Source organism: Ilyonectria robusta (assembly GCF_021365365.1).
Source record: "Ilyonectria robusta strain PMI_751 chromosome Unknown BGZ61scaffold_14, whole genome shotgun sequence".
In the NCBI taxonomy this organism is placed as follows: Eukaryota; Fungi; Ascomycota; class Sordariomycetes; order Hypocreales; family Nectriaceae; genus Ilyonectria; species Ilyonectria robusta.
Genome location: NW_025764448.1, coordinates 447334 through 472214, shown reverse-complemented (window position 1 = coordinate 472214; position 24881 = coordinate 447334). Strand labels below are relative to the sequence as shown.

The window sequence follows — 24881 nt, the reverse complement described above, 5'->3', positions numbered from 1 at the left end:
GGACTTGCTGGCTTAATTATTCTATTTACCCGAGTATCCAATTCCTATTTACATGCATATCAGAGTTATTCACACACGTTCAAAATGCTAATCACATACAAGTATAACCTTTTACACCTAAACTTAGATAGTATAAGGTATACCTGGACTGTACGCCCACTTTAAGGTATCTTATTCTAAAGAGTCTTCAGTTTCTATCCTAAAATATATTAAAAGATAAAATTTAAATAGCAGAATTTAGTAAATAAATACTTAAAATAAAGCTTATTTAATTTTCTTAGGCTTAATATACTAAGAGGGTATATTATTAAGACTTCTTGGTGAAATTGGTCTATATACTTAAGTGTGCAAGTAGAATTTTAACTGTGTGCAAATAGCAATACTCATCATTTATTCTATAGTAATTAATCCCACGTGATAGTTATACCTTCCAGTCGATTCCTTCTATCTCGTAATCAACTCGCCCAGTAACCAACCAGTGTCCACACCCTTACTGGGGATGTAATAAACAGTGCGAGCGGTATGGATACCTCAGCCTTATTGTAATCGGTGCCACTACACGATGACAAAAGGTGACAGCTATTCTCAAGATTAAAGCTGCATTATCATATTCTCAACAGGCTCATTACTCTATGAAATGCATAGTACGAATTCTCATTACCCAGGTGAGTGAGCGCCAAAGAATGAAACCTAGCCGATTATATTAAACAAGGGATCCCAATATATTATCACGCATGGCTTTCGCCAAGTTTCCAGTTTACATAAGTACTTAAACTCGAAAAATACCCTAGTGCAACTCCTGAATCGACCCGTGATGGTGACTTGTTCTATCTCCGTCTAGTTCAAACGTATGCACTGCGCCTGGATGTGGCACCTGATGAAGAGGAGGAGAGTACATCGGTTGTTGTGGTGCATGAGGGGAGACGCTTGAGGGAGGCGGGAAACCTTGACCTTGAGATTTGACAGGGGAATTCAGGTTGGCTCCGTACTCGGGCTGTGTTGGAGAAGCGACGAAATTATGCGTGTTTTGCATGGTCGATTCCGGCTGGGCTTGAGGTGCCAATCCAGAATTAGGGGGAGGGGTGATCTCGTTGCGCTTTCGGCGACGTAGATGTAAGATGAGTAGAACGCCTATGACAATCAAACCGATAACGGCGAGGCCTCCAACTACTCCTCCTACTATTGCACCGACGTTGGTTCCACCACCGGAGCTGTGAGTCGACGTGGTCGTGCTGCTTATGGCGGTTGTGCCGCTGTCAATGGCGGTATCAGTGGATTTTGTTGTGCCGGATTCGGCCGTTGCGAGGCTACTAATATATGTCGTGATCGGAGTTCCATCAACCAGAATTAAAGTGCTAAACTCTCGGTCCTCAAGACTCTGCGTGGTGTCGAGAGAGTATGTAGTGAACGCAGTGTTGCACCCCCAAGTCGTGATATCGCCGCCGATCGCAATGTCCACGCACGAAGGGTACGCGCTCTGAGTGCTGGCAACGAAAACATTAGCAAAACGAAGGACGTGACAGACGGTTCATTTTACCAGAAGATATGACGTGTATTCGAGAAGCAGGCATCGTCGCACAAGTCTGTGTTATAAACGGACGTGCTGTCAATACAACTGGTCGCCAGAGCCTGCCAACCGCAGAAAATGAGGTTGAGTCGACCTGATTCCCACGAGCAGCGACGATTGTTTGGGCAGGTCCAGTAGGGGTTTCCACCCGCATCGAAACCGCAGGTCTCATCAGGTGCAATGGTGATGCTGATGGTACCCGAAGATATGTCGCCGTCGAGCTGTCGTCGTCGAAGTTCCCAGTCTGTAGGCGCCGGCTGAGCATTGTGGAATCCACCGCCCACGGTGCGTGTTGCCAACTGAGCGACTGCTTGACCGAGAAGCGTGTAAGCTGTTGCTATCCCAAATCCGTAACGATGCATTGCGAAGTCCGATGTGAATAATGAACCGCAGATGATTTTCTGCGCGATTTCCCGAGCAAGACACAGCCCACCTGGGGGTGTCAGCTTGACTAAATAACTCTCGTTCAGCAGCCTCGGCCAGTAGGACTATAACCAGTATGGCATGGATTTCTAGGTGGCTTGCATGACTGAAGGCCTCGACTCCTCACAATATGCGAATAAGGGCGTTCCTTTTGGGGTGGCGCTCTGCAGAGGGTTGTACAGCCTACTCGTCACACCTGGCTGTTCCTTAGCTCAACGCCAGAGCAAGGATTCACCATGTGAGAGGTCATCCAAGAAAGTGGCGTCTGAGCTGAAAGATTCTTGATTGCATGGATTCCATCAGACATCGGTGTTGAGCCAGCGACAACAGCTAAAGCAGCGGCACGACGAAGCACTGAACAGTAGACTCACCCAAGCGAAAATACGTTCAAGATCCTGTCGATTACGCTCTGCCTCGCAAATGTAGCAAGGATCAACATGAACAAAGTGCCAGAGGGGGGGCCTGTAAATATATCTAAACTAGCCCACATCAGTCAGTCATTGCTTATGGTTACACCGCCTAAACCCTCCTCCACGTAAATTAGTGACATTTCTTTTTCCATCCGGGCGACCAGTCACCTGGAGAGGCACCGGAACATCCCATCCTCCACCATCCAACAGGCGTTGGCCCATGGCGCGGCAGTTAGGCCGGGGCTGGTCTAAAAGAAGCGATATTCCCAACAAGTACCGCCACTAAGAGACAGTTGTGGCGCCCGCCGGGCATGCACTATTAGGTGCGGTAACGAATCAGCTCAAGAGCTACCAATTCAGCTGGGGCTGATTACTGTCTGTGATGGCTGTTGTGGGATAGAGTATGGCTTGGACCTCACAGCCTATTCTTAAGCTTCCTCTTATCCATCCATTTGGCACCACCTGACAAGCCACCTTGAGACCCAGTCTCTGTTGGCACCCCGACGCTAAGGGTGCCATCTCTAGATTGGGAATGAGGCACATTTCTCACAGTGTCTGTCAGAGCTTCCAGCTGAGTGGTGGATGATGCTGACAGCGGCTCCAGGCTCGGGTTGGGTCGCATTAGGAAGAAGGCTTGGGGCTGTGCGAAGGTAGAACCCAGAGCCAAAATTGGGCGGTTGCGGGGTCTTTTTCTTCCTCTGGCCGATGAGGTCGTTTTATTTGTAGCCAGTAATCCATCCTCTGTGGGATTCCTCAAGACCCTAGCGAAGGTGTCCGTAGTAATGTCTTCGCAGCTGGAGTGACGCATGTAGTTTTCATTGTGGCAAGGACCTGTCCAGAGCAGCAGGGCCCCACCGAGTGTGCACTATGTCAGCTTGCGATCGACATGGTGGATACATCATAGGTCAGGTCCTTATTACCGTATCGACTCGATAAATTGGCCCTGTTTTTATGGACTAAAGCTCAATTATATAAGGCTTAGATTTCCTAAATTATTAGGTATAAGAAAGCCCGAAGACCATAAGCGGGAGAAGGATTCGGGGCCAATTTACTGAGTCGACACGTCATCTAGCACTAAAGCCTCTAGGATGCTAATAACTTCTTGTATTGATAGCTACAGGCGCTCGTATGTGTTGGACGGCTTATTAGGATGTAGGGCTCAGTCGTGTGACGGCCGTGCCAAGTATATACAACAGGTATAGGGTTAGAGGGGGTCAGGGGGTTTAGGTCCCAGTACTCCGAAGGGATCAGGATAATATATATTTTAGCAAATCTATCTCAATACCTGGAGTTATACCAGCTGGCTTGCTTACGGAAAAACTGCCATACCTCCATAAAATGATGTGAATTTGGTTGTCGTGCATTAATTTGGCGGTCTAGTGGTGTTTTGGTCCGCTCTGCTTAGCTGGTGTGTAAGTGGGTTTCATGCCTGCAGAGAGCGAGATAGCACTTCTGCACTTGACCGGGTGAGGTAAAGAAGGCTGGATATTATAGTTTTATACTTTTAGTGTGCATCTGTAATTGAGTCAAGGGGCCGTTGGGAGCGAAGAGGGCGCACAGGGGGGCATCATGGCTAACCATATAGATAGTAGACTTCATTTTACAAGCGCTATGTGCAGTCGTCCAGCACAAGCGTTACCATCAATTGAACCCCATGCCCTTCTCTTTTAATTGCTTCTGGAACTCCTCCTGCTGGGAAATGATATGTGTTCCTGCAGCTAGGCCAACCAAACCTTCCATATTATAAAGTGCCTCCATCGGCACATCTCGAACGCACACTTGGTGGGCTTCCTTGGTTCCTCCGCAGAAAACTTCGATGATATTGCCATCTCCATACTGGGAGCCCTGAATAGCATTCATAGCGACATCAATCATCTCATCCACCGTCAACATTAGATCGTCAGACTGTACTCGTTCGCGGCTGTAGGCAGGGTGGAAAATCGGAGTCTGCGATTGTGAGAAAATTAGCCAGAGCCGCACTGAGGGTGAAAGGACACTTCTAGATTAAGACTTACATCGACGACACCGGGGCAAACAGCTGCATTTCGAATGCCCGCGATCTTATTCAACGAACCCAGAGATCTACACATACTGACGACTGCAGCCTTGCTAGAATAGTAGAAAGGTGTGAGAAGCCCGTGGATATATCCTGCCATGCTAGCAACCCAGAGAATGTTTCCTTTGTTGTTTCGGTTCTCAGGTCGTAGCCAGTACTCGACGGCAATCTGAGCGAGCCTAATGGGGGCGATGGTGTTCACGGCGTAGGTCTTGTACATGCCGACCTGAGCATCGGCAGGATCTTGGGCGAGTGGCGAGATACCAGGTGGGTTCCAAAAGTCACTGGAGGGAGGCTCATATAAGCCTGCTCCGTTCACGAGCAAGTTGACTCTTCCGAATGTCTTGATGGCGGTCTCCCATAGCACATTGATCTGAGACCAGTCGCAGAGGTCGGTCTGTTGAAAAATCGCCGACGCAGCACCAGCTTCCGCTTGCGGATGCTGATATTTCTTCAGAGTCTCCTCAGCCTCGGGGCGTAAGCGAAGATCTGCCATCACTACGGAGCATCCCGACTCTAGAAGCCTCTTGCTGAGTTCATAGTTGATGCCTGAGTATTGTCAATTGGCGTCAACTTGAACACAAAAGCCGCAGAAACGGTACCTACCAGATCCAGCGCCAGTCACGAGCGCAATCTTGCCCTTGACGTCCCAAGTAGCCATTTTGTTTAGCACGTAGAGTTGTAAAATTAATCGCTCAAATGGATGAGTAACCTTGAGTGATAAGTGTTAAGGATGTATACATGTTGGTCGAGCAAGCGGTTGCTTCTGATCTGCCGTCGAGGGATGTAATTAACGCAGCCTGGACAGTGTTTCCATACTCTTGCATATTGCCGACCCCCAATACTGCTATGAATGTCACTCTGCAATTACGGAAAGCCGGGGCGACTAGGGTAGGAATCCTTCCCCGCGACATTGACGAGCTGCCACTGAAGAACCCTGTAACTCCTGCAAACCCATGTGTCGTGTAGATCTCTCACGCCACTTTGCTATGGCCAACCGGCCGATTTTATAATATATCCGGAGCACCCTCTGACTTTGAAGGGAATAACACAAACCTCGAAGGTGTGAGATCTAATTTTTGCTCTATTCGTTTGACCACGAGCTTCCCGTTTGGCATGAATCTGATCCTTTATACTCATTTGCATACTAATTCTTAGTTATCGAAACTTATGTTGATGCAAACGAGTATACCATGTACTGATATCGAAGGGAAATAATTCTCGGAATTTGGTTTAATTAAGCAGACGCTTTGGGCGATATCCTTTGCGACGTTTTCTTCCTGCATATCTCAAATTAACATTTAACACTCGTGAAAACTGTACTACGCAGTAGCTGTTGCACGACTCACTACGTACGGATGTCAATCCCTGACAGTTCTTGAAGGTAAATGATGCCATTCGCCTTAAGCCATGTTTTGCCTGATTCTTTCTCGCATGGAGCCGGAGTTCTGACACATAGTTCTTGGCGCCAACCATCTGTGGAGGAGCTATGATTATGCCCACACGTTATTGTGGAGATGTTGGGGGCCGTACGCGTGTTTGTCATGGGCATCTAAGGCTCTCTTTTGAGGCGGTGAAGTGCAATCCTGGTCCACGTCAATGTCTCAGGCGGCTGCCACGACCCTTGCCTGGTCGTCGCTCTTAACTTTTTTTGTTCAGGTACGATATCTTCGCAAATAAGATTCTGATTCGGTTTCCGCGTTTCACGGCCCCCGGGTGCCACAGTTTCCAAGTTTCACGGCCTGCGGAGTTTACGGCTTCCGTGAGGTTCAGCATTTCCAATCGCAAGCGCCAGCTGAACGAAATGCAAAGGCATGAAGCTCAGAGCCGCCCAAGTAGTACTTTGACAAGCACTCACCACAGTTGGTCCATTGCTGGCGAGTCTAATCTAAAAGGTATTGGATGTGCAAAATGTTATCCATATTTCTTGCAACTCTATTTACAGCGGTCTGTAATTTCGGACGGTCGCATTGGTTCGGTATACTCCATGAGAGTTGGGAACCCCGGCCAGCCCCGTTACATACATAGGACATCTAACCCATTGTCCCCGGGAAGAATTCTAATATAATGGGATAGGATCTGCATGTAAACCGTTTTAAAAGGAGAACATGGCTACAAGCGCTCTCCAATACCGCGCGTAGAAAAACGACCACATCGTGTGAACCTGACTCGACTTGACTCATGACTAAAGCCCATCATGGCCGATTCAGAACAGGCATGACACTCAGCCCAGCCTACCGGGTTTGCAAAGGGGCTTTTGGCTACCACGATCAGGTTCACGATTACAATTGCGGTCATGATCGTGCTAAGAGGGTATATAAAAGAGCCGTCAATCAACTGAACGGCCCTGAGGACTACTTGATGTACATTGGGGGAGTGAGTTTCAGACCCGACAGCTGTTGCTGGACTTTTTGTTCGAAGTGAATACTCATATATGTGCTCATTTACAGGTACTTAATATAGGTCATAATGCTGCCGTCATGTATGGATGCTTCACAGGCATCGGCAGGCACAAAGCAGAACTCAATATACCAATCTCCATATAGGCAGCGAAGGTTTGTCATTCAATCTATTTCATCTCTAATAATGCGCTGAAAGATCTTGAAATAGCCGACGAGAAATATTCTTTTCGCTACCGCAGATGGTCACGATATGGCAACTCTTCTACGTCGTCGGATCCCCGTTTATCAAGATCAGAATTTGTATGACCTTGATCCGAGTCGCCACGCAACGGTGGTACACATACCCGCTATATGCTGTTTGTGGTTTGAGTGTGGCCATGACACTCATGGCATTCATCGCCGTATTCATCCAGTGCGCCCCTTTCGAAGCATCCTGGACCGGTCAGGGGAAGTGCATCTCGGTCGAGGGTTATCATCATTCCCACATACATCTTTTCAGCCGTCAATATTTTCGTGAATTGGACTGTGGCGATAATGCCGGGCTTCATTTTGTGGCATCTCCAGCTTCGCAGGAAGTTGAAGCTCCTGTGTTCGGGTATCTTAGGGCTGGGCGTCCTGTGAGTATTCCTCGAGTCTCCATCACTTGTTATCATCCAATGGTGCGAACGAAGACGAAAACCACCAGCCCTCCCATCGCCACCATTATTCGAATGCCCTACGTCCCAGGCTATGCTGCGAAGACTGGTAAGCTTCGTAAGTGCAGGCCATTACCTGTACCATCCTTGTGCTGTACGCCAACACGTGGTGTCATCGCATACAGACATGATCGGGTTCATCATCCTCTGGACAGTTGTTGAACTTGGTCTTGGAATTGTCGCTGGCTCTCTTCCATCGCTACGGAAATTTTTCACGAGTCTCGCGAAGGACAAGAGCTCCGGGGACAAGACCTCTTTTGGAACCGACCTTGTGACAATTGGGGCAAGCAGACAAACCAGGGCAGAACGTGGACCATTATACGACTGTGAACTAAATACAACGGTTGCAATTGGTAGGGACGGAAGTATTGACGATCTCCGGGACAAGGATGACGACAACACCTGCCGTATCATCCAGGTCACTCGGGATTTTACTCAAACGTCAACATAGAAGAGAACAAAAAAGATTCTGACGCGTGAACACTCAATACGAAGACCAGAACCCCCCAGCGGGTTCATTACGCGTTTCTACCCAATACAAGTAAAATAATGCCCATATCCATGCAAGTCTCCGTTGCCCAGTGTGACACCCTAACTACCCGGATTTCTCCTTAATTTGACGCTAATGTCATGCTATTCTGTGCACTTTTGATCATTTATTAAAGCAGATTATTATAAAATGTTCATCTAGCCTTCAAGCCGCCACGGCTTCTGTTGGACTCGCGTTGATTCTTTTCCAGCTGCTAAAAAGACTGACCAAAAGCCCGAGTCCTGAACCACCAAAGGGAGAGCAAGGGCTACCTTGATACCGGCCATATAAGATTGAACGATTCCCGGTACCACGTCTGCAGAGAAAGCGGTTCTTATTCCAGTCGCACCAGTCGCGATCACAGTAGCGGAGTCGATACCAGGGGCGTGGCTCGGAAGGGCGATGATGAGCTCGTTGACAAATGCAGATTGTCCCGCGGCGACGAAAAACGCACCACCAACGCACTGAAAGACTAAAGTATACATGTCAGCTAAACCCTCTGCCAATAAGAGATGGGAACTCACGTAGAATCATCGCAGTGACTGATGAGATGTCGCTGGGTGCTGTGCAAGCTTGACCTATGATGATGCCTACAATGTCCGCCGATTGGCACCAAAATGATGCTGCTCTTGGGACCTAGAAATCCAACAACGGAGCATCTGCCCTTTATAGACTGCATCCATGCCGGATATCTTTTTAACATGGATTCAATCTATAAAAGACGGCCCATCGCGGATGTTGTCGACTTGACGCCAACGTAATTAGACATGGTCTCAAGATGAGTCGAGCTCAGCATGCGGCCAATGATAGCCTTGGATTTGTTTACAGTCAGAATGACTCATAATGAAGCATCAAGGATTATTGGAATATCCGGACCCGATGTTCAGTAGCAGAACATTCTTTCGCTTTCGGGAATCAACGGCAGTATCGTTTAGAAATCCTCTGCCGACGAGCACTCGTTCGCTTGTGCTTGCATGCGTAACCCGCACTTGAAACCGGTTTTGGTAGTAGATGTGCGTACGTTGAGGTACCGATCTCCGTCGGGGGGAAGATACAGGTAAAGTCCCATCCTACAAAGCACTGCACTTTTAGCCTCTCCAGAGGATAAAATTGAGACAGCGGAGTTTTGCTAGTGAGAGGAGTGCGCGGAAAGGACGTGGTGGGGAGCGAGGTCGTGGTGGCTTTCGACGCCGTACAGTTCGCGATGCAGCACGACAGCTGGAAGACACTGCGAAGAGGACAAGGAAAAGCGCGCGAAATCTTCGTCCTTCAAGGAAGAAAAGAATCATATTACATATTATCACTATAACTGACAAAATATACCGAGGCTTCTCAAGGCTCCAATGTACCCCCCGAGCGCCACAAACTTCGACTCAGCACCTCTGTCATTTCCGAAGACGAAACCTGAGCCACAATCTCGGCATCAATAACCGCTCCATACTGCAAGAGAAGTCTGGCGATTAAAGTAAGGTCATTTTTCACTGCAAAGAAAAGAGGTGTCCGAAATAAGGGACCGACAAGGTGAGGGCTAGCACCATGCTCCAAGAGGGTTTGGGCACAGTTCATGTTATTGCGAAGAACGGCGACCATTAGTGGCGCTACAGCCCTCGCCTTCCTCCTGGGGAATCTTTCGGGTGTCGATGTGAGAAAGACACGCGTTACGTATTGATTTCGGAAGAGAAGCAGTCTCGAATTCATCATAGTCGTAGAATTCCGAATCCATCAGTATCATTTTGCATTGGACTCTGGGTGAGGAGGTGAAGGGCAGTATTTACTTGTCGGTCGAGTTGCAAAGTATGAGCGCCCTTCCCAATGAATTGTTGAGACTTACGTTATGGAGATGCTTGAGTAGGTCGAGAAGTTGCCACGTAAGCTGGAAGCCTTTAATAGGACAGACCTAACTCGGTGAGTGTGGAGGTTATGATACATTTTAGAGACGGCGCCGAACAAGTCTACGATTCGCAGATAACTTAGAGTATTGGCTAAACGTGGAAAAGGCTATGAAGGGAACGTGAAAATTCTTCTAATCTGATCCTCGCCCTTAAAATCAACTTCTCAAAGGAAATCTAACCATCAGTTTTCTCATCCTCGGTGGCAAACTATACCTACTCTTCGCTGCACGTATCTTCCGGCTCAACATCATCACCCGCTTCTAGTAGGAGCTTCGCAATATCATTATACCCGTACTTAAGCGCCTGGCTTATCAGTCGACCCCTTTGCTCCCAGTCAAAGTAGGCATCCTCTTCGAGCAGGAACTTCACAATATCTTCATTTCCGTGCTTAACCGCCCAGCTTAGCTGTAGACCCCTTTGCCTGAAGTCAACGTAGGCACGCCTTTCGAGTAGGAGCTTCACAATAGCCCAGTGTCCATACTCAGTCGCAAGGAATAGCGGGTCTCTGTGTTCTCCGCCCCACAAACTCTTCCTGTTGATATCGGCACCTCTCTTGAGTAGGAGCTTCACGATAGCCTTATATCCTTCCGCGGCCGCCCAGCATAGTAGCTCGCTCTCTGAGGCATCGTACTGGCTCTGTTTAAGGAGCAGCTTCACAACCCTCTCATGACCGTTTCCGGCCGCCCAGTCTGGCGGCGTCTTATATCCATCTTGAAAATTGATGTCGGCACCTCTTTTGAGCAACAGCTTCACAACACCCTCATGGCCGTTCTTGGCTGCCCAGCATATCGGTGTACCATGGCCATCTCGAGAGTTAACGTCGGCCTCGTTGTCGAGCAACAGCTCCACAACACCCTTGTCCCCTCCCGCCGCTGCCCACGATAGTGGCGTCTTACCCCAGATGTCTTTCACGTTCACATCGGCCTTGTAGTTGATCATCCGCTCGACAAACTTACGGGATCCTCTATAGCATGCGATATGAAGAGGCGATCGACCAAAAGCGTCAATGGTGAAAACGCAGTCGTCCAATCGCTCTGGATAGTTCTGCATGGCACACCAAAGGTTGGAATCAAGGGCCATATGCAATAGAGACCGATTGAGTATGTCTATCTCCTCGGTAGGCTGTGATAGACCTGAAATCAGCATATCTAACAGTTGGCTTGCACACTCCTTTCCTAGTTGTAGAAGGTTGTGCAACGGAGGTATTGGTAGGAATGTGGAACCTTGAATAGTCTTTAAGCGTTGTATGCTTTTATCATGTATCTCGCTATATTTCTTTATCTCAGGAAGTATGTTAGGGAAGTTCCACTTAAAGAAAAGCAGAGATCCTTGCATCGTCAGCGCCGCGCCATGATCGTCATTGTTTCGTGCCCGGTCGACGTCGTCACTCGAGACTACCGGTAGAGGTAGCCGACTCGACACCCCTGTGGCAAGCAACATGCTCAGGGAGGAAAGAGCGACAGAGTATCCGGAAGGAGGGGATTCGGTCAAATACGACTTGATATCGGAACCAACTGATTTTGCTAAGTCGTCGACCTTGTTGCTAATGAGCTTTACTTTATCTGGTATGAGATGGTATCCGAATAATTCCTCCACCTTGCGGATGGTGGCGTTGGCGGACTCGATGTGTAGCTTTAGTAGTCTAACCCAAGCGACTCTAAGCGACCTGGTGATTATCAGCGAGGAAAGCACATGACGCAAACACCGTTACAAGCATACAGGTCGTGGAGTTTCTGAATGCTTTCCGTACTTGCTGCGTCACTAGTAGGACCAGGCGGCACGCGGGATCCCGCAGCGCGCTTGTTTTCGGAACAGTCGAGGTTGGATTTGATGCATCGATCGCATTTCCGACCCGGCCATTTCCGGTCCTTGGGCGTACACTGGGAAGAAAAAGTGTGAGCCGGTGTCCATTGAGGGAGTTAATGCCACATACTGCTTTCTTATCTTGCCGACAGTCGTAACATTTCAGATAATTGAGCTTGCGCTTTTTCGGACCCTGGCTCATTTGGTCGATGTGGATGCTTGTGTGAAATTCTTTGGTGGTCGCAGTGTCGCAGTCGAACGCGGGGGACTAGGTCCATTTATGGCTTCCAAGGGGGCTTTGGATGAAGGCGGAGGCCAATAACGCACCGTCGCAATGATAATGCTGACTCCCTGAGATGAGATGAGAGATGGACCCGCTTCCAGCACATCACGAGGTCGAAGGCAGGCCAATAGCGCACTATCGCACTATTGCATGGTCGCACTGTCGCAAATGGCTGTGCTTTGCCACCATGATTGATAGGTAGTTGACCAACAGGCGTAGCTCTTAGAACTCGTCTCGTATTTCATGGGATTGCGTTTAGGCCTGTATTGTTGAGAGCGACATAAATATATAACCCAGAGGGTTTCCGCATATAGGTAGGCGAGGACTATTCAAGCGAAGGTGCAGCAAGTCCAACGTAGAAGGGAGGCGAAGCCGACCGACTAAACACCACGCACAGTGGAATCACGAAGGAGCGACGCGACTGAGATAGCATCACGCAGGCAAGTGGGAACCACGCATGCACAAGAATGAGCCCGAAGGGCGAATGGATATCAGGCCTGGCGCAGCCATCAACACTATAGAAACCGACCGCAGGGAGGGGAGGCGAGTTCACGAGCCTATATAACTCTGGTTTCTATAGTGTAATCGTGTAATCCGGAACCGGGTCCACATTACCAGTCATAAGGCGACCGAGCTTGCGAGGGAAGCACACGTGAGTAAACACGGGACCGACGGAGGAGGGGAAGTGTAGTCATTAAGAAGCGGGGGTGAGGGACGAACCAGAGCGCGTAACACTGTGGGGGACGGGGACCCACAAATGGACGTTCGCAGGAGAATGGCCACAATCCCTCCCCGGGGGATATATAAGGGCGTCGGGCGCCCACTTTCAGTCGACGGAGGAGATTCCTTCATCTTTCGGAGGACACATGCGCTGCGCGCACACGGTTACGCGAACGGGAGGTGAGCACTGACTTTTGCACGACGAGAGTCGCTGCGCTCCAATCAACAGCCGGGAGGCGAACACTACGAGTAGTAGCCAGGGGAGATGGATTCGACCGCACCAGAACAGCGTGATGCCGACCGAAGGGAGGGTTTGTCTGAGGGCATAAGCCCTATAAAGCTTTTGCTTTTATCCATATAGGGTATTAATATATCGGAGACAGTGGTCGAGTGGCTACGAGATATAATAGAGGGAGGCGGCGCCGACCTTTTGTCTTCTGCTTTATGCATAGGCGTGGAATTGTCTCTTTATCTAGAGATAGATATAGATTTATTAGAGAGGGTAGACTGATTCTTTATATTATTCTTCAAGGCCTTCGTTAAGAGATATAGCTGCGTATTTTTTGTCTATAAACCGCAATAAAATAAGGAGGATGAGGATGGTGCATCGTCTTTGTGTGAATTCTTATACTATATAACTTAGCTTAAGTATTTTATTCTACCCAGAGCGGGGGAGGGATCCTGTGATATTATACAATTGGAAAGTGAGATTATCTTATAATGCAGGGATGGTCCTTTATATAACCTCCTTCGCTACCCTTTATAGGAGGAAATGATTTAATGTGTAAGGATTATATTATATAGTTGGTATCTATATTTATTCTTGTAGTGCCTGAATCCCTAGAATATAACGGAATGGGAGGAGCATCCTTTTTAATATAAGTTGTGTATATTCTTGTATTAGTATTAGAGAATACGATACTTTATTATAGATAGATACGGGAGGGGGATATTGCAATGTTTTTAGTTAGTTGTAATATTATACTTAAGCCAGGGCGGAGTTTAATCCTAAAGCAGGTATTACAATAGCTTCTTTTTTTTAACCGTAGACTTTAACTTAACTCGCAACAATAAACAGGCGCGAGCACACAGCACCCAACCAGTAATCGTACAAGCAACTGGAACCCCATACAAGTCTAATAATTTTCATACTTTTTATCGTAATTTGCACCGTGAATATGTAAATGTAAATATATCGTAATCGTAGTCCAAGTGAGGCCGACCGAAGGGAGAGGCACCGGAATGAAGTGAAGGTTTATGACGAAGCGAAGTGCAGTCTGTGCCCGGGCTGAACGACCTTGAAGTGGGCATCACGAAAAGATCCAGACAACTCCAACCCAGCAAGCGGAGGGCACGATGTCGGGACAGTCCAAGACATGACCCAATAGGCCCAACGTAACACACCCAACCAAGGATGCATCACGCCAGACATTGGTGATTATGCTCAAGCGACAGCGACTAAGCCCCGCAGGGAGGGACAGAACTGTAATCAAGCAAGCGCAGGCTGTGAACGGTAGTGAACGCCGGAGTGCGGTAGGAAAGAGGAGCCAGTGGGCCCGAATGCCTTCAAGCACATCGAGTGAGCCGTAGGCGAACGACAGAAGAGGGAGTGTAACAACCGACACCAAGCACGAGGGAATCCGAGTGCACACAAACGGGCAACAACTTTTGTCCGAACAAGAGCGCGACCGTAGGGAGCAAGCGGGCCTCAGGCAATAACACTATAGAAACCGACCGCAGGGAGGGGAGGCGAGTTCACGAGCCTATATAACTTTGGTTTCTATAGTGTAATCGTGTAACTCGTAACTGCAGGTGTTATGGGCACGACACTTACTAAGGCGACCGAGCTGGCGAGGGAAGCACGTGCTAAAGAGGGTAGCGAGCATACGAGCGACCGAAGTGATAAGCCCGGGAAGGAATGATGACTGCGAGGGCCGTGATAACAGGCGGGGGAGCGGAGCGAATCAAAGCCGGGTAATGGGGAGCGTCAGCGACTCCACAAATGGACGTTCGTAGGTGAACGTCCACACATACGTAGGCGTATATAAAGAGCGTCGGGCGCCCACTTTCAGTCGACGGAGGAGATTCCTTCGAGTTTAGTGCTTGGGGATCCCACTCCCGACTTTTACCTGGCCTTTGATGACTTCACTCCCCCAAGAAACTGTTGACCCCCGCCATCCGCCGAGGCATCGCTGGCGCTTCGTCATGATCGACAAGCATGGCGACCACCTCCTCCACGAACTGCCACTCTTGCCGTCTGACCGGGGTTCCGATGTCGTCCGCAAACTCGTCAAGTACTTCGAAGAGACCCATCGGCTCACAAGTTGGCTCATAAAGATCGCTCCCTTTATGCGTTCGGCCTTCTACAGAGTAGCTCTCTCACCGGTACGTCTCTAGATGATTGCCCAAAGTGTCCTACACATCGAGCCGCTTCTAATCTTATCACAGGTGCCAATCGAGGACATCTCACGCAACTTTCCATGTGCTGTCAACGTCGAAGCCGTCTTGGGTCGCTGCAACATCCTCACAATAGCAGCTCGAGACACCGGGTGCTCCCTAAGCACCGACTTCCTTACACTCCACCGCCACGTCGCAGTCATGGATGAGATGTCAGGAAGCGTTTATACTAGAGAGGCATTACTACTTTGCTTAGAACCTAATAAGTTCACACTCATAGTGTTTATCATCACGTCTATTCTCCTGTCTATCGGCTTTGGAGTCCTGGCTGGTCTCTGTCAAGAGAGTCTGGACACCGGGTTAGGGGTGTTTGGTGCCATCTTGGGATTGATTGGTATTGTCGAGGGCTTTTTGACCTGGCTATTGAAATAGGCGGGAAGGGGCACGGGGGTTGTTATCCATAAGTGATCCTCTTTTGATTTTGTTGGAAGGGAGATGATAGAAGTTGAGGATTCTTCGTCGACGTCCTCGTTTGTTTCATGAAGAATGATTTTTGCGCGACGCACATTTTCGTCGGAGTAAATTTGAGTATACGCCCGCGGCTTCTAGGTTGCTTTTCTAGAGGATATCTGGGATCATTATAGACATAGAACGATCAGCGATGATGATAGAATGATTGAACTTACATTTTGAAAATTTTGCTTCGAATGACAGCCATGGTCGTGGTGTTGGCCATTGGAGCTCCCAGTTAACTGATGGCTGTGCAAACAACAAGTTCTGCTAGTTTTAACCGCTTACTAACTGTTAATTCTTATCTATTAAATCTACTATTATAGTAGAGCACTATTAAGCAGCTTGATATTTAGTTATTATAGTAGTATGTATTAGATATGAAAGACTTGAATTGTGGATAAAACTGTGTTTAACACTATTCGTTCGCTCTAGGGAATCCAGCGCAGTATTGTTTCGAAATCCTCTGCCCTCCTGTTGAGATTTGAGATTTGCCGTCGCCCGATGACTCTCGTCCTGCCCGTGTTCGACCCGTCCTCCCGGCCTCCCCTATACGTGTGGCCCGCCACCCGTCCCATTAGGAGAAACCGCTATTTCCACCATCCCGCTGCTTTTAAGAATGCTACAATAACCCCTCTTGCCCCCAATCTTATGATCTAGAGGAGTTGGTTGCAAAGTTCGCAAGGGAGAGATCTGGGAAGTGCCGGTCACCACAAGCAAATATGTAACGCATACAACCAACATCGGAAAAGAACGCTCGCTCACATCGTAGAAAAGAGAGGCCATCGTCGTGCAGATCTCCATCCATGTACCTTGGACCAATATCACAAGTTATAGTGACGACCGCCCTGCCCGGACCCGTTCCCTCACCAGCTGGATCGCAGCGACAACATTCAGACCCGTGGAAATACCGACCGATACTCCTCCTTCGCTAGGCGGCGGCACATGGCACGCGCCTCGGCCTCGTGGATCGAGTGGGCTTCGTCGTATAGCTCCCAGTCGAGAAGTGGCGGGACGAACCCGAGTCCTATACCCTCGACCGTGTATGTTCCGTAGCGGCCATCTGTAATAGTTGGTGCTGATGCAGGTTCAAGGATGAGAATTCGGACCTGCGGCAACCTCGATTCTATGACTTTGGCCACGCCTATGACTATGCCAGCTGCGCCTACAGCGCCACAGAAGCAGTTAATCACCCCTGCAAAAATGCTCTAACAGCTTATAGCCAAGCTGTGAATAGCCAGAGAATAAGTTATAGTTATTAAACTGGTCCGCTAAGTAGCAGTCCCCCTCTTGACTAATGTCCTTTGTATGCTCCGTCATTCTGGGCATGAGGTCCGCTGTAACCTGTCCGGAGGGGCTCTGGATTAAATCAACAGCGGCGCCGAAGGCGCTCATAGTGCCCTATTTTGGAACTAAGAGGCACCACAGGAAGCAACTCGTAGCTTGTAGCCTTTTACTGCGCAGACAAATGCCATCGATGAGCCGTTACTCCCACAGGTCGCCTCCATCACCTTCATACCCGGCCCAGGGCACCCCTGCACCCCGCCCCCCACGACCGATTGAGCCATCCGATCCTGGTAAGATCCCGTCGGGTTGAGGTGTTCGAGTTTCACGAAGGCGTCTGCATGTCATTCGGGGACTACGCTGTGGAGACAGACAGCCAGCGCGTTGCCGATAGCGTCGAGAGAGGCGGAGCTATTTTCTTACAGATATAAAGCTTATGTCTAAAGTTACCCGTATATGTTGATTACGCCGCTGAAATTTTGCGTTTCCACCGGTGCTGAACAACTCAGACGAGTTACCACGCCGATGTAAATCAGCGCCTGGACTACCACAGCTACTTGTCCGGGGATTCCTCTCAGTCTCTTTAAGTAGCAGCCGTGCTGTGTTCCAGAATGAACCCGACAAAGTACCCAGTACCACAATCATCAAGCGGGGTAGCCCACGCTAAAACCCTCTCACGATGCGGTTGGATCTAGGACATCGCTAGCCCCAGAACTGCTCAAGAGCCGCAGTAGTTGAAAGTTAACTGCGCTGACTCGGGGACAGCTACAAATCAGAAGCGCCCGCAATGGACTCAGATTGCGCTAATTAGAGGGTGTGATCCGTCATTGCGAGATATGCCTGCGAGCCCAGGCCTCATATTATAACGCCACAGCATCCCTTCCTTGGTTAGGAATGCACCCTTGGTGTCAGGGGTGGACGCCGTTTAATATAAATTTGCACCTCTTCCCTGCCCCAGTTTGTTTTGCATCTTCCGTCCCTGCCACGCTGCCGGATTCCAAAATGGCCATCGCATACAAGCGTCTCAGCCCCTCAACCCGCGAGATTCGCCTGCTCGAGATCCAGCCGTCGCACAACCTCGACGATCCCATCAAATGCCGCCTCGTCACCGTCCCCCACTCCAAGGAACTGGAGTACATCGCCCTCTCGTCCCTCTACGGCGACCCGGCTGAGACAGAAACCATCTTCGCTGGCGGCCGCCCGGTCACCATCACGGCGCATCTCGCATTGGCCCTGCGATACATGCGCGCCGTCTTCTATCCCGGAATCCTACAGCGCTGCCAGCGCATGCCGGCCAGTCGTTTGCACAGCGTCCCACGTTGGCTGAAGCATTTATTCGCGTCGAATAGCTCGCACTTGCGGGATGGCGAACTCAGCCGGCCAGGGGTTCTGCGTGTCTGGCTCGACTTTCTCTGCGTCAATCAGAACGATGAGTGGGAGACGACGAAACAGCCGAGCGACAGAAAGTACATTTACGGTTACGCTGATCTCGTCGTCGGCTGGTTAGGCGAGAAGACCGAGCACACTGACATCACGATATCAACCATGGAGGAGATCGAAGAGGCCATGCCGCCATACTGGGGTGAGCAAAGCCACCGGAAGAGCCATCCCGAAGACTACTCGCCAACGCATGCATGGACAAAATCAATACAGCACATGTGGGCCGTGGGACCGAACGGTGAGCCGCCGTTCTTGATGCCGCACTGGCTGGGGTGCGTGGAGTTAATGAATCGCCCGTACTTCCAACGGCACTGGATCGTCGAGGAGATTGCGACAGCTTCGTTTCCGACTTTCTTAGTGGGCGATACGCTGGTACCATGGAGGCAGGTGTTGTCGCTGTATAGATTGATGGAGGAGTTCAAGTTCTACTCTTCAGATGTCTTCCCAGGGGTAAGTCGCTTGCAGATTGGACCATTGAGATACCACTGTGTACGGAATTCGTTACTGACTTGTTTATGAATAGCATCTAAGGGCCGAAGTCGCCTCTGTGCCACTAGAAACAGCACAGAAACTTTTGGATGAGTACGCGAAAGAGAAACCGAGCCGGGATTCAAGCTCCTCCGAGAACTTGCCGCGGCCTCCTGGATAGTATATTGATGGGCGGTGCAACGTGCAACGTATGCATTATTCTGGCGTGATTGGAGTTTACAGCCGTATGGCGTTATGATATTTAAGGACGCATTAATAGTAATATTGACTTCTCAGAGTCGTGTTGATACGCATGCATACACCTTATGCCCAGCAAGGTTTAGACGCCGGGATCCGTGTTTGTGGCCCAAGACGTGGATGACCGCATTTTGAGATTGAGAGATTCACTCAGAGGGGATTCACGGCTCTCAACAGCATCAAATTCTGTCCAGCATATTGCAAATTGGCACTCAGCTCATGAATCTGAAAGAAAGACTTACCTGTTACTTCTTGGAGGTAAGACACCGGCTGGGGCCAAGGTTGCGAAGGAATTTGCCTGCTAAGTCCCTATTTTGCCCAGATCATTCACATTCCAAGCCACGAGAGCAGTGAGGCGCTAATGAATGTTCCTAAAGATAGCAGGCTGCCCATTCTATCTGTTATTGAGTGCGACCCCAGCGGCGCATTCTTCCGCAACATCGGCAAGACTCCGTGGCAATCTTGCGACGACCGTCCCTTGCTGGCTTCGCTTCTTGCGTTTCTTAATCCTGGTGGGGTCGAGGTTGCGAAAGACGAGCTCCTGCTCGGTGCGGTACCCAGGACACGGCACTCCATATTTGAAGCATCTCTCGACAGGCCGGCTTCGCAAGGTCGCACTGTGGCCATGCGTTAGATGTCGGGTGGGAAGAAATAGAGAGGGAGGAGTTCCTGATTAGAAGACATCCGCCAGGTACCGGGTAAAAGAAAGAAGGGCGTGTTATAGAGGGCTTTGTGATGAGAGCTGTTCAAGCTGGCATCCCAACACATCAACTGACCTTGACGCGCCGAGAACGACACGAATGGCAATCTTTGCTAGGTTTTCCCGTGTTCGGCATGGCGGATTTCCCACAGCCGAGATCCAGCAGCTCGTGAATATTTACTTAAAATTACACAATTGAGCGAGATTTGTCTAGGCATTATTAATACGTTTAAATTCTTTCAAATCTGAGCTGTAGCGTGAACATACATTGAGAGTAGTTAAAACTAATAGCGACCCTTTGAATTCTCCCTCTGTATTTGCCGCATAGATAGAGAATCAATTACAGACTGCAAACCCAAGTGATAGATAGCGTCTCCATGAGACCGAATCTCACAATCCAGCAGTTGAGTCTCAACTCGAAATTCATGTCGACCATACTCGTGTACTGCCCTTTTCCAAACTTTCAAAACAGTATGCTCTAGCTTGAACTCCCATGTCCCCCGCCAAGTAATTGAGCCATCCATTTTGCGATATATGAATGCGCAAGCTTCCCCCTCGATGCTATTCCACAAGGTCATGACCTCCAGTCTCGGCATGAAAAATGCCGCCTTGCCAGCATTTCGTAACATGCAGGTAATTTGTAGATGGAAGGACTCGGGGCTCATCAGCCGCGACGTTAGTGCAAGCGACTGGAGGTGATTCCATCGCCATTGCGGCTGGCGTGCCTCAAAGAAGTACTGGGCGTCAGCTATGAAGGAGACGGATAGTTGCTCGAGCTTGAGGCTTCTCGCTGCGAGTGCCACACAAACCGCTGGAGTCGTAATACGGACTCTATCTGGGTCAATCTCAGGGATGTCACTTGGTTGGGCCTGGAATAGAGCGAGATAGTTTTCGTTGAAATCTTCAAATACCGATAGTCTTTTGAGACGCTTTGGTAGGTGCTTATCGATCATCTCTTGGTAATCTGTATATAGTTAGCCACTAGAAATCCCTTGGACGTAAATGTGCCAACATACCTCGTTCCCATATAGCATCCTGGACATCTTTTTCGAATAGTTGCCATGGCTCATAAACAATATCTTCTAACCGAGGGAGTTTTGACCATAGATACCATAAGGTAGCGGGTGCCCATTGACGACGACATTGCCGGCGAAGAAGAAATTTTGTGACTGCTTTCACTTGGGGTAGCTCGTCCTGGAACTTTATCGAGATCTGCGCGTAAGGCCGTCGTATGGCGCCACTATTTGCAGAAACCTGCACACCGTCTCTCCAGCCATGTTCTGGATCGTGGATTCCGGCTGTATTATCCTGCGACGGGTATTCAGATCCGAGGATTTCATCTTCACCCGAGGCGCCGAAGTAACAATTCTTGAACCAGTGTTCTGGGTCACTGGGCGAGTATGCATTCAGTTCCAGCGTCAGACCTTCCTTTGCTGGCTTCCAGGTGCTTAAAATGGAAAAGAGCTTTGCAATAGCTGGGACGATGATTTTGTTATTTTGATGCGTCCATGTCATCGACTCCCACTGTCGGCAACAACGACAGGTATACCGTTTAAGCTCTATGTTTAGCCAAACATGCCTAACTAACCCGCGTTGTCGTTTTACCAGCCGCTCGAAGTCGTCCAGGCATGATTGTTTCAACTTCAGCCGGTGGAACGTTTTCTTTTCGATCATAATCTGCCATTCTTTGGAGACAGTGGCGTACATGCATAGACGCTGATGCTGGGTAAGCAGCTCCAGAATCATGATGCGAATCTCCGTCGGCAAGGAAGACCAGTTTGGCATAATTGCGGCTGAAGCTTTTGTAATTTTCAGATGTTGATTCGTTGACGAGAGGGATTGGTCTCGAGGTTATCAACAGGATGGATTAGATGGAACGGCGTGTTGATGATGGAACGGCGTGTTGACGATGGAATGGCGTGTTGACGATGGAACGGCGTGTTGACGATGGAACGGCTTGTTGATGATGGAATATCTTGTCTGGGATTATATTGGACTGAGTGGAAGGGGGAGGGAGCAGTTTTGATAGCTGCGACTTGACAAAGTTTACTCGCGAGATCATCAGGGTATTTCAAGATTTTCACGTCAAGGTTTTTATGCCGACATGCGACCTCAAGCTCCACCACGCTACAGTATGAGCTCACCGCTTCCAGCACGGCCAATGGTGAGCCAGCGAGAGTTCACAAAGCCGAGCGTGAGTGGCGGCGATATAGGCCGCGGCAGTAATACGGCGAGCAAGGTTAATATAGACCTCAGGCACTCCCTTATACCCCTGATTGTATGCCAACCGGTATTTTGAATACAACGCTTAGGACAACTGTGAAACGTCAACTAGTCGTGTGGTGATGAGTAATATCTATACACTAAATATCTCATGTTAAATTCTTCACCCTTTTGCTAGCTCATACAGTTACTACGAGGCGAGCCAAAAAAGATATTATGCCTGTCTTTTCTTTTTCTACAGCAAATTCGCCATCATGGTATTGATGGAAGATCCGAAAACGTGGTGAGCACATTACTGCCACTCCTATCTACCGAAGCTTAGAGAAGGAGTCATGGATGGACTTTGAGTAATGACGACGCCGCCCAAGCGTACGGATAGTGGCTTTTACTACCAGCGGCGTAGGCATAGAAAGCGGAAATCGGATTTAAAACTAGTCAACAATTTTACCCAGCAATTTCTAAACTAGACAGAAATAGCACTTTCCTATAGACAAAATATACAATAGCAGCTATTCAGATAAGTGGAATATATACAGAATAAGTATAATCAAGTGATAGTAAGTTAAAATAAATAGAGGACTTTAAGATAATACTGCTAATAACTTTACAAGTAAATAAATAGTTTAGAATTTTAACAAGCTGATAATTATAAATTAAAAAGAAAATAATTTAATAATTTATTAAGAATAATAAGAATAATAAGAATAATAAGAATAATAAGAATAATAAGAATAATAAGAATAATAAGAATAATAAGAATAATAAGAATAATAAGAATAATAAGAATAATAAGAATAATAAGAATAACAAGAATAATAAGAATTATTACTCAAACTGCAAACGGCACATAGCGGGTAGGTCGCGTCGAAGCTCTGGGCATTTAAATCCACGCGATCTCCGGATGATTTGCTGTTGGTGGCTAAGGGGCTCCCGCTAGACCCGCCTGGAGACCAGGCCCAGCAGGTAAAGGCGCAAGAAGGACCGCTGTTGGCGGCGGGCATGGAAGATGGTGATGCGTGCCCGAAACCGCCCAGCCCTGGGCGAGACTACGCGGCCAGAACGTAGAGTCGGCCCCCCAAAAAAGGTCCAGCTTCCACTTCGGGTCAAAGTCTATTGATTTATATTACGAGGGCTGGCAAGCAGTAAACCACAATAAGATAAATACCGTGCATGAGTGCAATACAAGACCAAATAAACAGAAGCAAGGTGAATTATACTTATTTTTTTTATTTGCTGCTGTTGCGGTTATTGTTGTTATGGAAAGAGAAGCAAGGGGGACCTCGTCTATATAAACTGCATTATTGTTGATACTATTGTTGGTGTTTTCTTTTTACTGTTGAGCTTCTAGTCCCCCCTCTGGGTATGTGTGTACTAGGGCACCCTAACCTCTTGATATAAAGTGCATAAGTAAAACACTCTCCTAGAATCATCCCGCTGCTTTTGAGGATGCTACAAGAACCCCTGTCCCAATCCCAGGATGAAGATTCGCAAGAGAGAATGCTAAATCTGCTTAAAGCATTTGCCGGTCTTGACTGCTTGGTATCAGACAAAGGATGGATTGGATAAGACAGCTTTAGTGACGATGGAATTGCTTGATTTCTCTATCTATCGAAGGGCTAGGGATCGGTCTTTATAGATGAGGATGAGGTCGGCCTCCGGGGGCCTCCGGGGGCCTCCGGGCCCGAGGTCCGGAGGTCTGAGGCCGGAAGACCTACCTGCCGGAGCCCTGGGACTTGGTCCAGACCGGATTCCTAGCAGCCGGCCTGGAAGCCGTTCCAGATATCGTAAGATCGTCAGTTATATAACAGGTCAGATTCCAACAGTCCCTATCAGGCTGTCTGACATTTGGTGACTGTTAATCCGTGCTTGTTAAACCTGTCATTGTGTTGGAGTCCTGTTAAGCTGAGCATATAACTGTTGGCTTGGACCACAGCCCATGTCCATAATGTCCATCAAAAACTCTCCATAATGACTTAATAGAGTGCTTCTGCAGACCGGGCCAAACAATCCGAGTTATTTCTTGCCTTTCCCAACTGGAATTCTCGGAGATATTTTCTTATCCCCATCAAACCGCCATATCAAGAGCTTATGGTTGGCGTCTGCCTTCTTCTGCGGCAGGGCGCCACTACGTCTTGGCCGCCTTTTTCTTTCTGCCAACCCAGCAATATCGAGCTTTTACATGCAGCTGTGGAGATGGCCCCGACTGGCTCAACGCAGTGGTGGCTGTCCAGTCAGAAATTAGTGCAGTTTCTCCGGACCTAGGGGTTGAGGAAAATACCGCTGATAAACAAGTCAGCTCCAGGAATAAAGTCCAGGTGCAAGTTACCATAGATTCTTAATGGCTCTACCATTTCCCATTCCGCAAACCTTTCGCGACCAGATGACGAAGCAGCGTCGCTTCTAGATTTAAGCTTAAAATAGAGCCACTACAACCTAGGTAGTTCGCAATTGATGTGCCAAGACACGGCATTCCGGTTAGACGGGAGAGATCAGCAGCCGGCTATGTTCTATGGTGAGAATCCCGGTCAAATAATTCTAGCGCGTAGTAAGATGTGGACGGAACGCCCCTGTGAGAGATGCCTCGTAGTAAGCACATACACATCAAGCCTAAGCTTAGCCCTATCAACTATTGCCATTAGCTAAACCTCACTGTTTATGTCTGTACTGTCGGCCAATGTCCTGACTACAGAACTGGGGTGGGATGCGTGCATTCTGCCGTCCAAGGGTCCCGTTTCTCACAACCGGATCATGTTCCCGGAAGCCAGGTGATCGCCATGGAAAAATCCCCGAACCATCGATTCTGTTTCACGCGATGTTACAT

At 48.7% G+C, this 24881-nt stretch overlaps 9 protein-coding genes across 9 annotated transcripts; 3 read left to right on the top strand and 6 right to left on the bottom strand.

The window, feature by feature from the left end:
• Positions 1-787: 787 nt before the first annotated feature.
• On the bottom strand, positions 788-1929 carry BGZ61DRAFT_534290 (uncharacterized protein; the record flags this gene model as incomplete). Its single annotated transcript, XM_046254129.1, has 2 exons — positions 788-1484; positions 1538-1929. The coding sequence occupies 2 exons, from the start codon at positions 1927-1929 to the stop codon at positions 788-790; spliced, it is 1089 nt and encodes a 362-aa protein (XP_046102304.1).
• Positions 1930-3993: 2064 nt separating this feature from the next.
• Positions 3994-5125, bottom strand: BGZ61DRAFT_519348 (short chain dehydrogenase reductase). The gene is made up of 3 exons (XM_046252400.1): positions 5063-5125; positions 4416-5005; positions 3994-4347 (listed from the first exon to the last, which is right to left on the bottom strand). Exons 1-3 carry the CDS (start codon positions 5115-5117, stop codon positions 4042-4044), a joined length of 951 nt encoding a protein of 316 aa, XP_046102303.1. The 5' UTR covers positions 5118-5125; the 3' UTR covers positions 3994-4041.
• A 1972-nt stretch (positions 5126-7097) lies between these two features.
• Positions 7098-8004, top strand: BGZ61DRAFT_495372 (uncharacterized protein; the record flags this gene model as incomplete). The annotated part of the gene is made up of 3 exons (XM_046250868.1): positions 7098-7326; positions 7358-7475; positions 7617-8004. The coding sequence occupies 3 exons, from the start codon at positions 7098-7100 to the stop codon at positions 8002-8004; spliced, it is 735 nt and encodes a 244-aa protein (XP_046102302.1).
• A 236-nt stretch (positions 8005-8240) lies between these two features.
• BGZ61DRAFT_534288 (uncharacterized protein) lies at positions 8241-8616 on the bottom strand (the record flags this gene model as incomplete). The annotated part of the gene is made up of 2 exons (XM_046254128.1): positions 8241-8554; positions 8607-8616. 2 exons carry the CDS (start codon positions 8614-8616, stop codon positions 8241-8243), a joined length of 324 nt encoding a protein of 107 aa, XP_046102301.1.
• Positions 8617-10323: 1707 nt separating this feature from the next.
• Positions 10324-10914, bottom strand: BGZ61DRAFT_454940 (ankyrin repeat-containing domain protein; the record flags this gene model as incomplete). The annotated part of the gene is made up of 1 exon (XM_046246305.1): positions 10324-10914. A coding segment is annotated over one exon (374 nt), but the record flags the coding sequence as incomplete, so codon positions are not given.
• Positions 10915-14985: 4071 nt separating this feature from the next.
• On the top strand, positions 14986-15609 carry BGZ61DRAFT_534286 (uncharacterized protein; the record flags this gene model as incomplete). Its single annotated transcript, XM_046254127.1, has 2 exons — positions 14986-15165; positions 15229-15609. The coding sequence occupies 2 exons, from the start codon at positions 14986-14988 to the stop codon at positions 15607-15609; spliced, it is 561 nt and encodes a 186-aa protein (XP_046102299.1).
• Positions 15610-17952: 2343 nt separating this feature from the next.
• Positions 17953-19193, top strand: BGZ61DRAFT_454936 (heterokaryon incompatibility protein). The gene is made up of 2 exons (XM_046246304.1): positions 17953-18861; positions 18935-19193. The coding sequence occupies exons 1-2, from the start codon at positions 17974-17976 to the stop codon at positions 19058-19060; spliced, it is 1014 nt and encodes a 337-aa protein (XP_046102298.1). The 5' UTR covers positions 17953-17973; the 3' UTR covers positions 19061-19193.
• A 928-nt stretch (positions 19194-20121) lies between these two features.
• BGZ61DRAFT_356520 (uncharacterized protein) lies at positions 20122-21622 on the bottom strand (the record flags this gene model as incomplete). The annotated part of the gene is made up of 3 exons (XM_046240794.1): positions 20122-20790; positions 20925-21006; positions 21213-21622. The coding sequence occupies 3 exons, from the start codon at positions 21620-21622 to the stop codon at positions 20122-20124; spliced, it is 1161 nt and encodes a 386-aa protein (XP_046102297.1).
• A 1118-nt stretch (positions 21623-22740) lies between these two features.
• On the bottom strand, positions 22741-23061 carry BGZ61DRAFT_479870 (uncharacterized protein; the record flags this gene model as incomplete). The annotated part of the gene is made up of 1 exon (XM_046249135.1): positions 22741-23061. The coding sequence occupies one exon, from the start codon at positions 23059-23061 to the stop codon at positions 22741-22743; it is 321 nt and encodes a 106-aa protein (XP_046102296.1).
• Positions 23062-24881: the final 1820 nt, after the last annotated feature.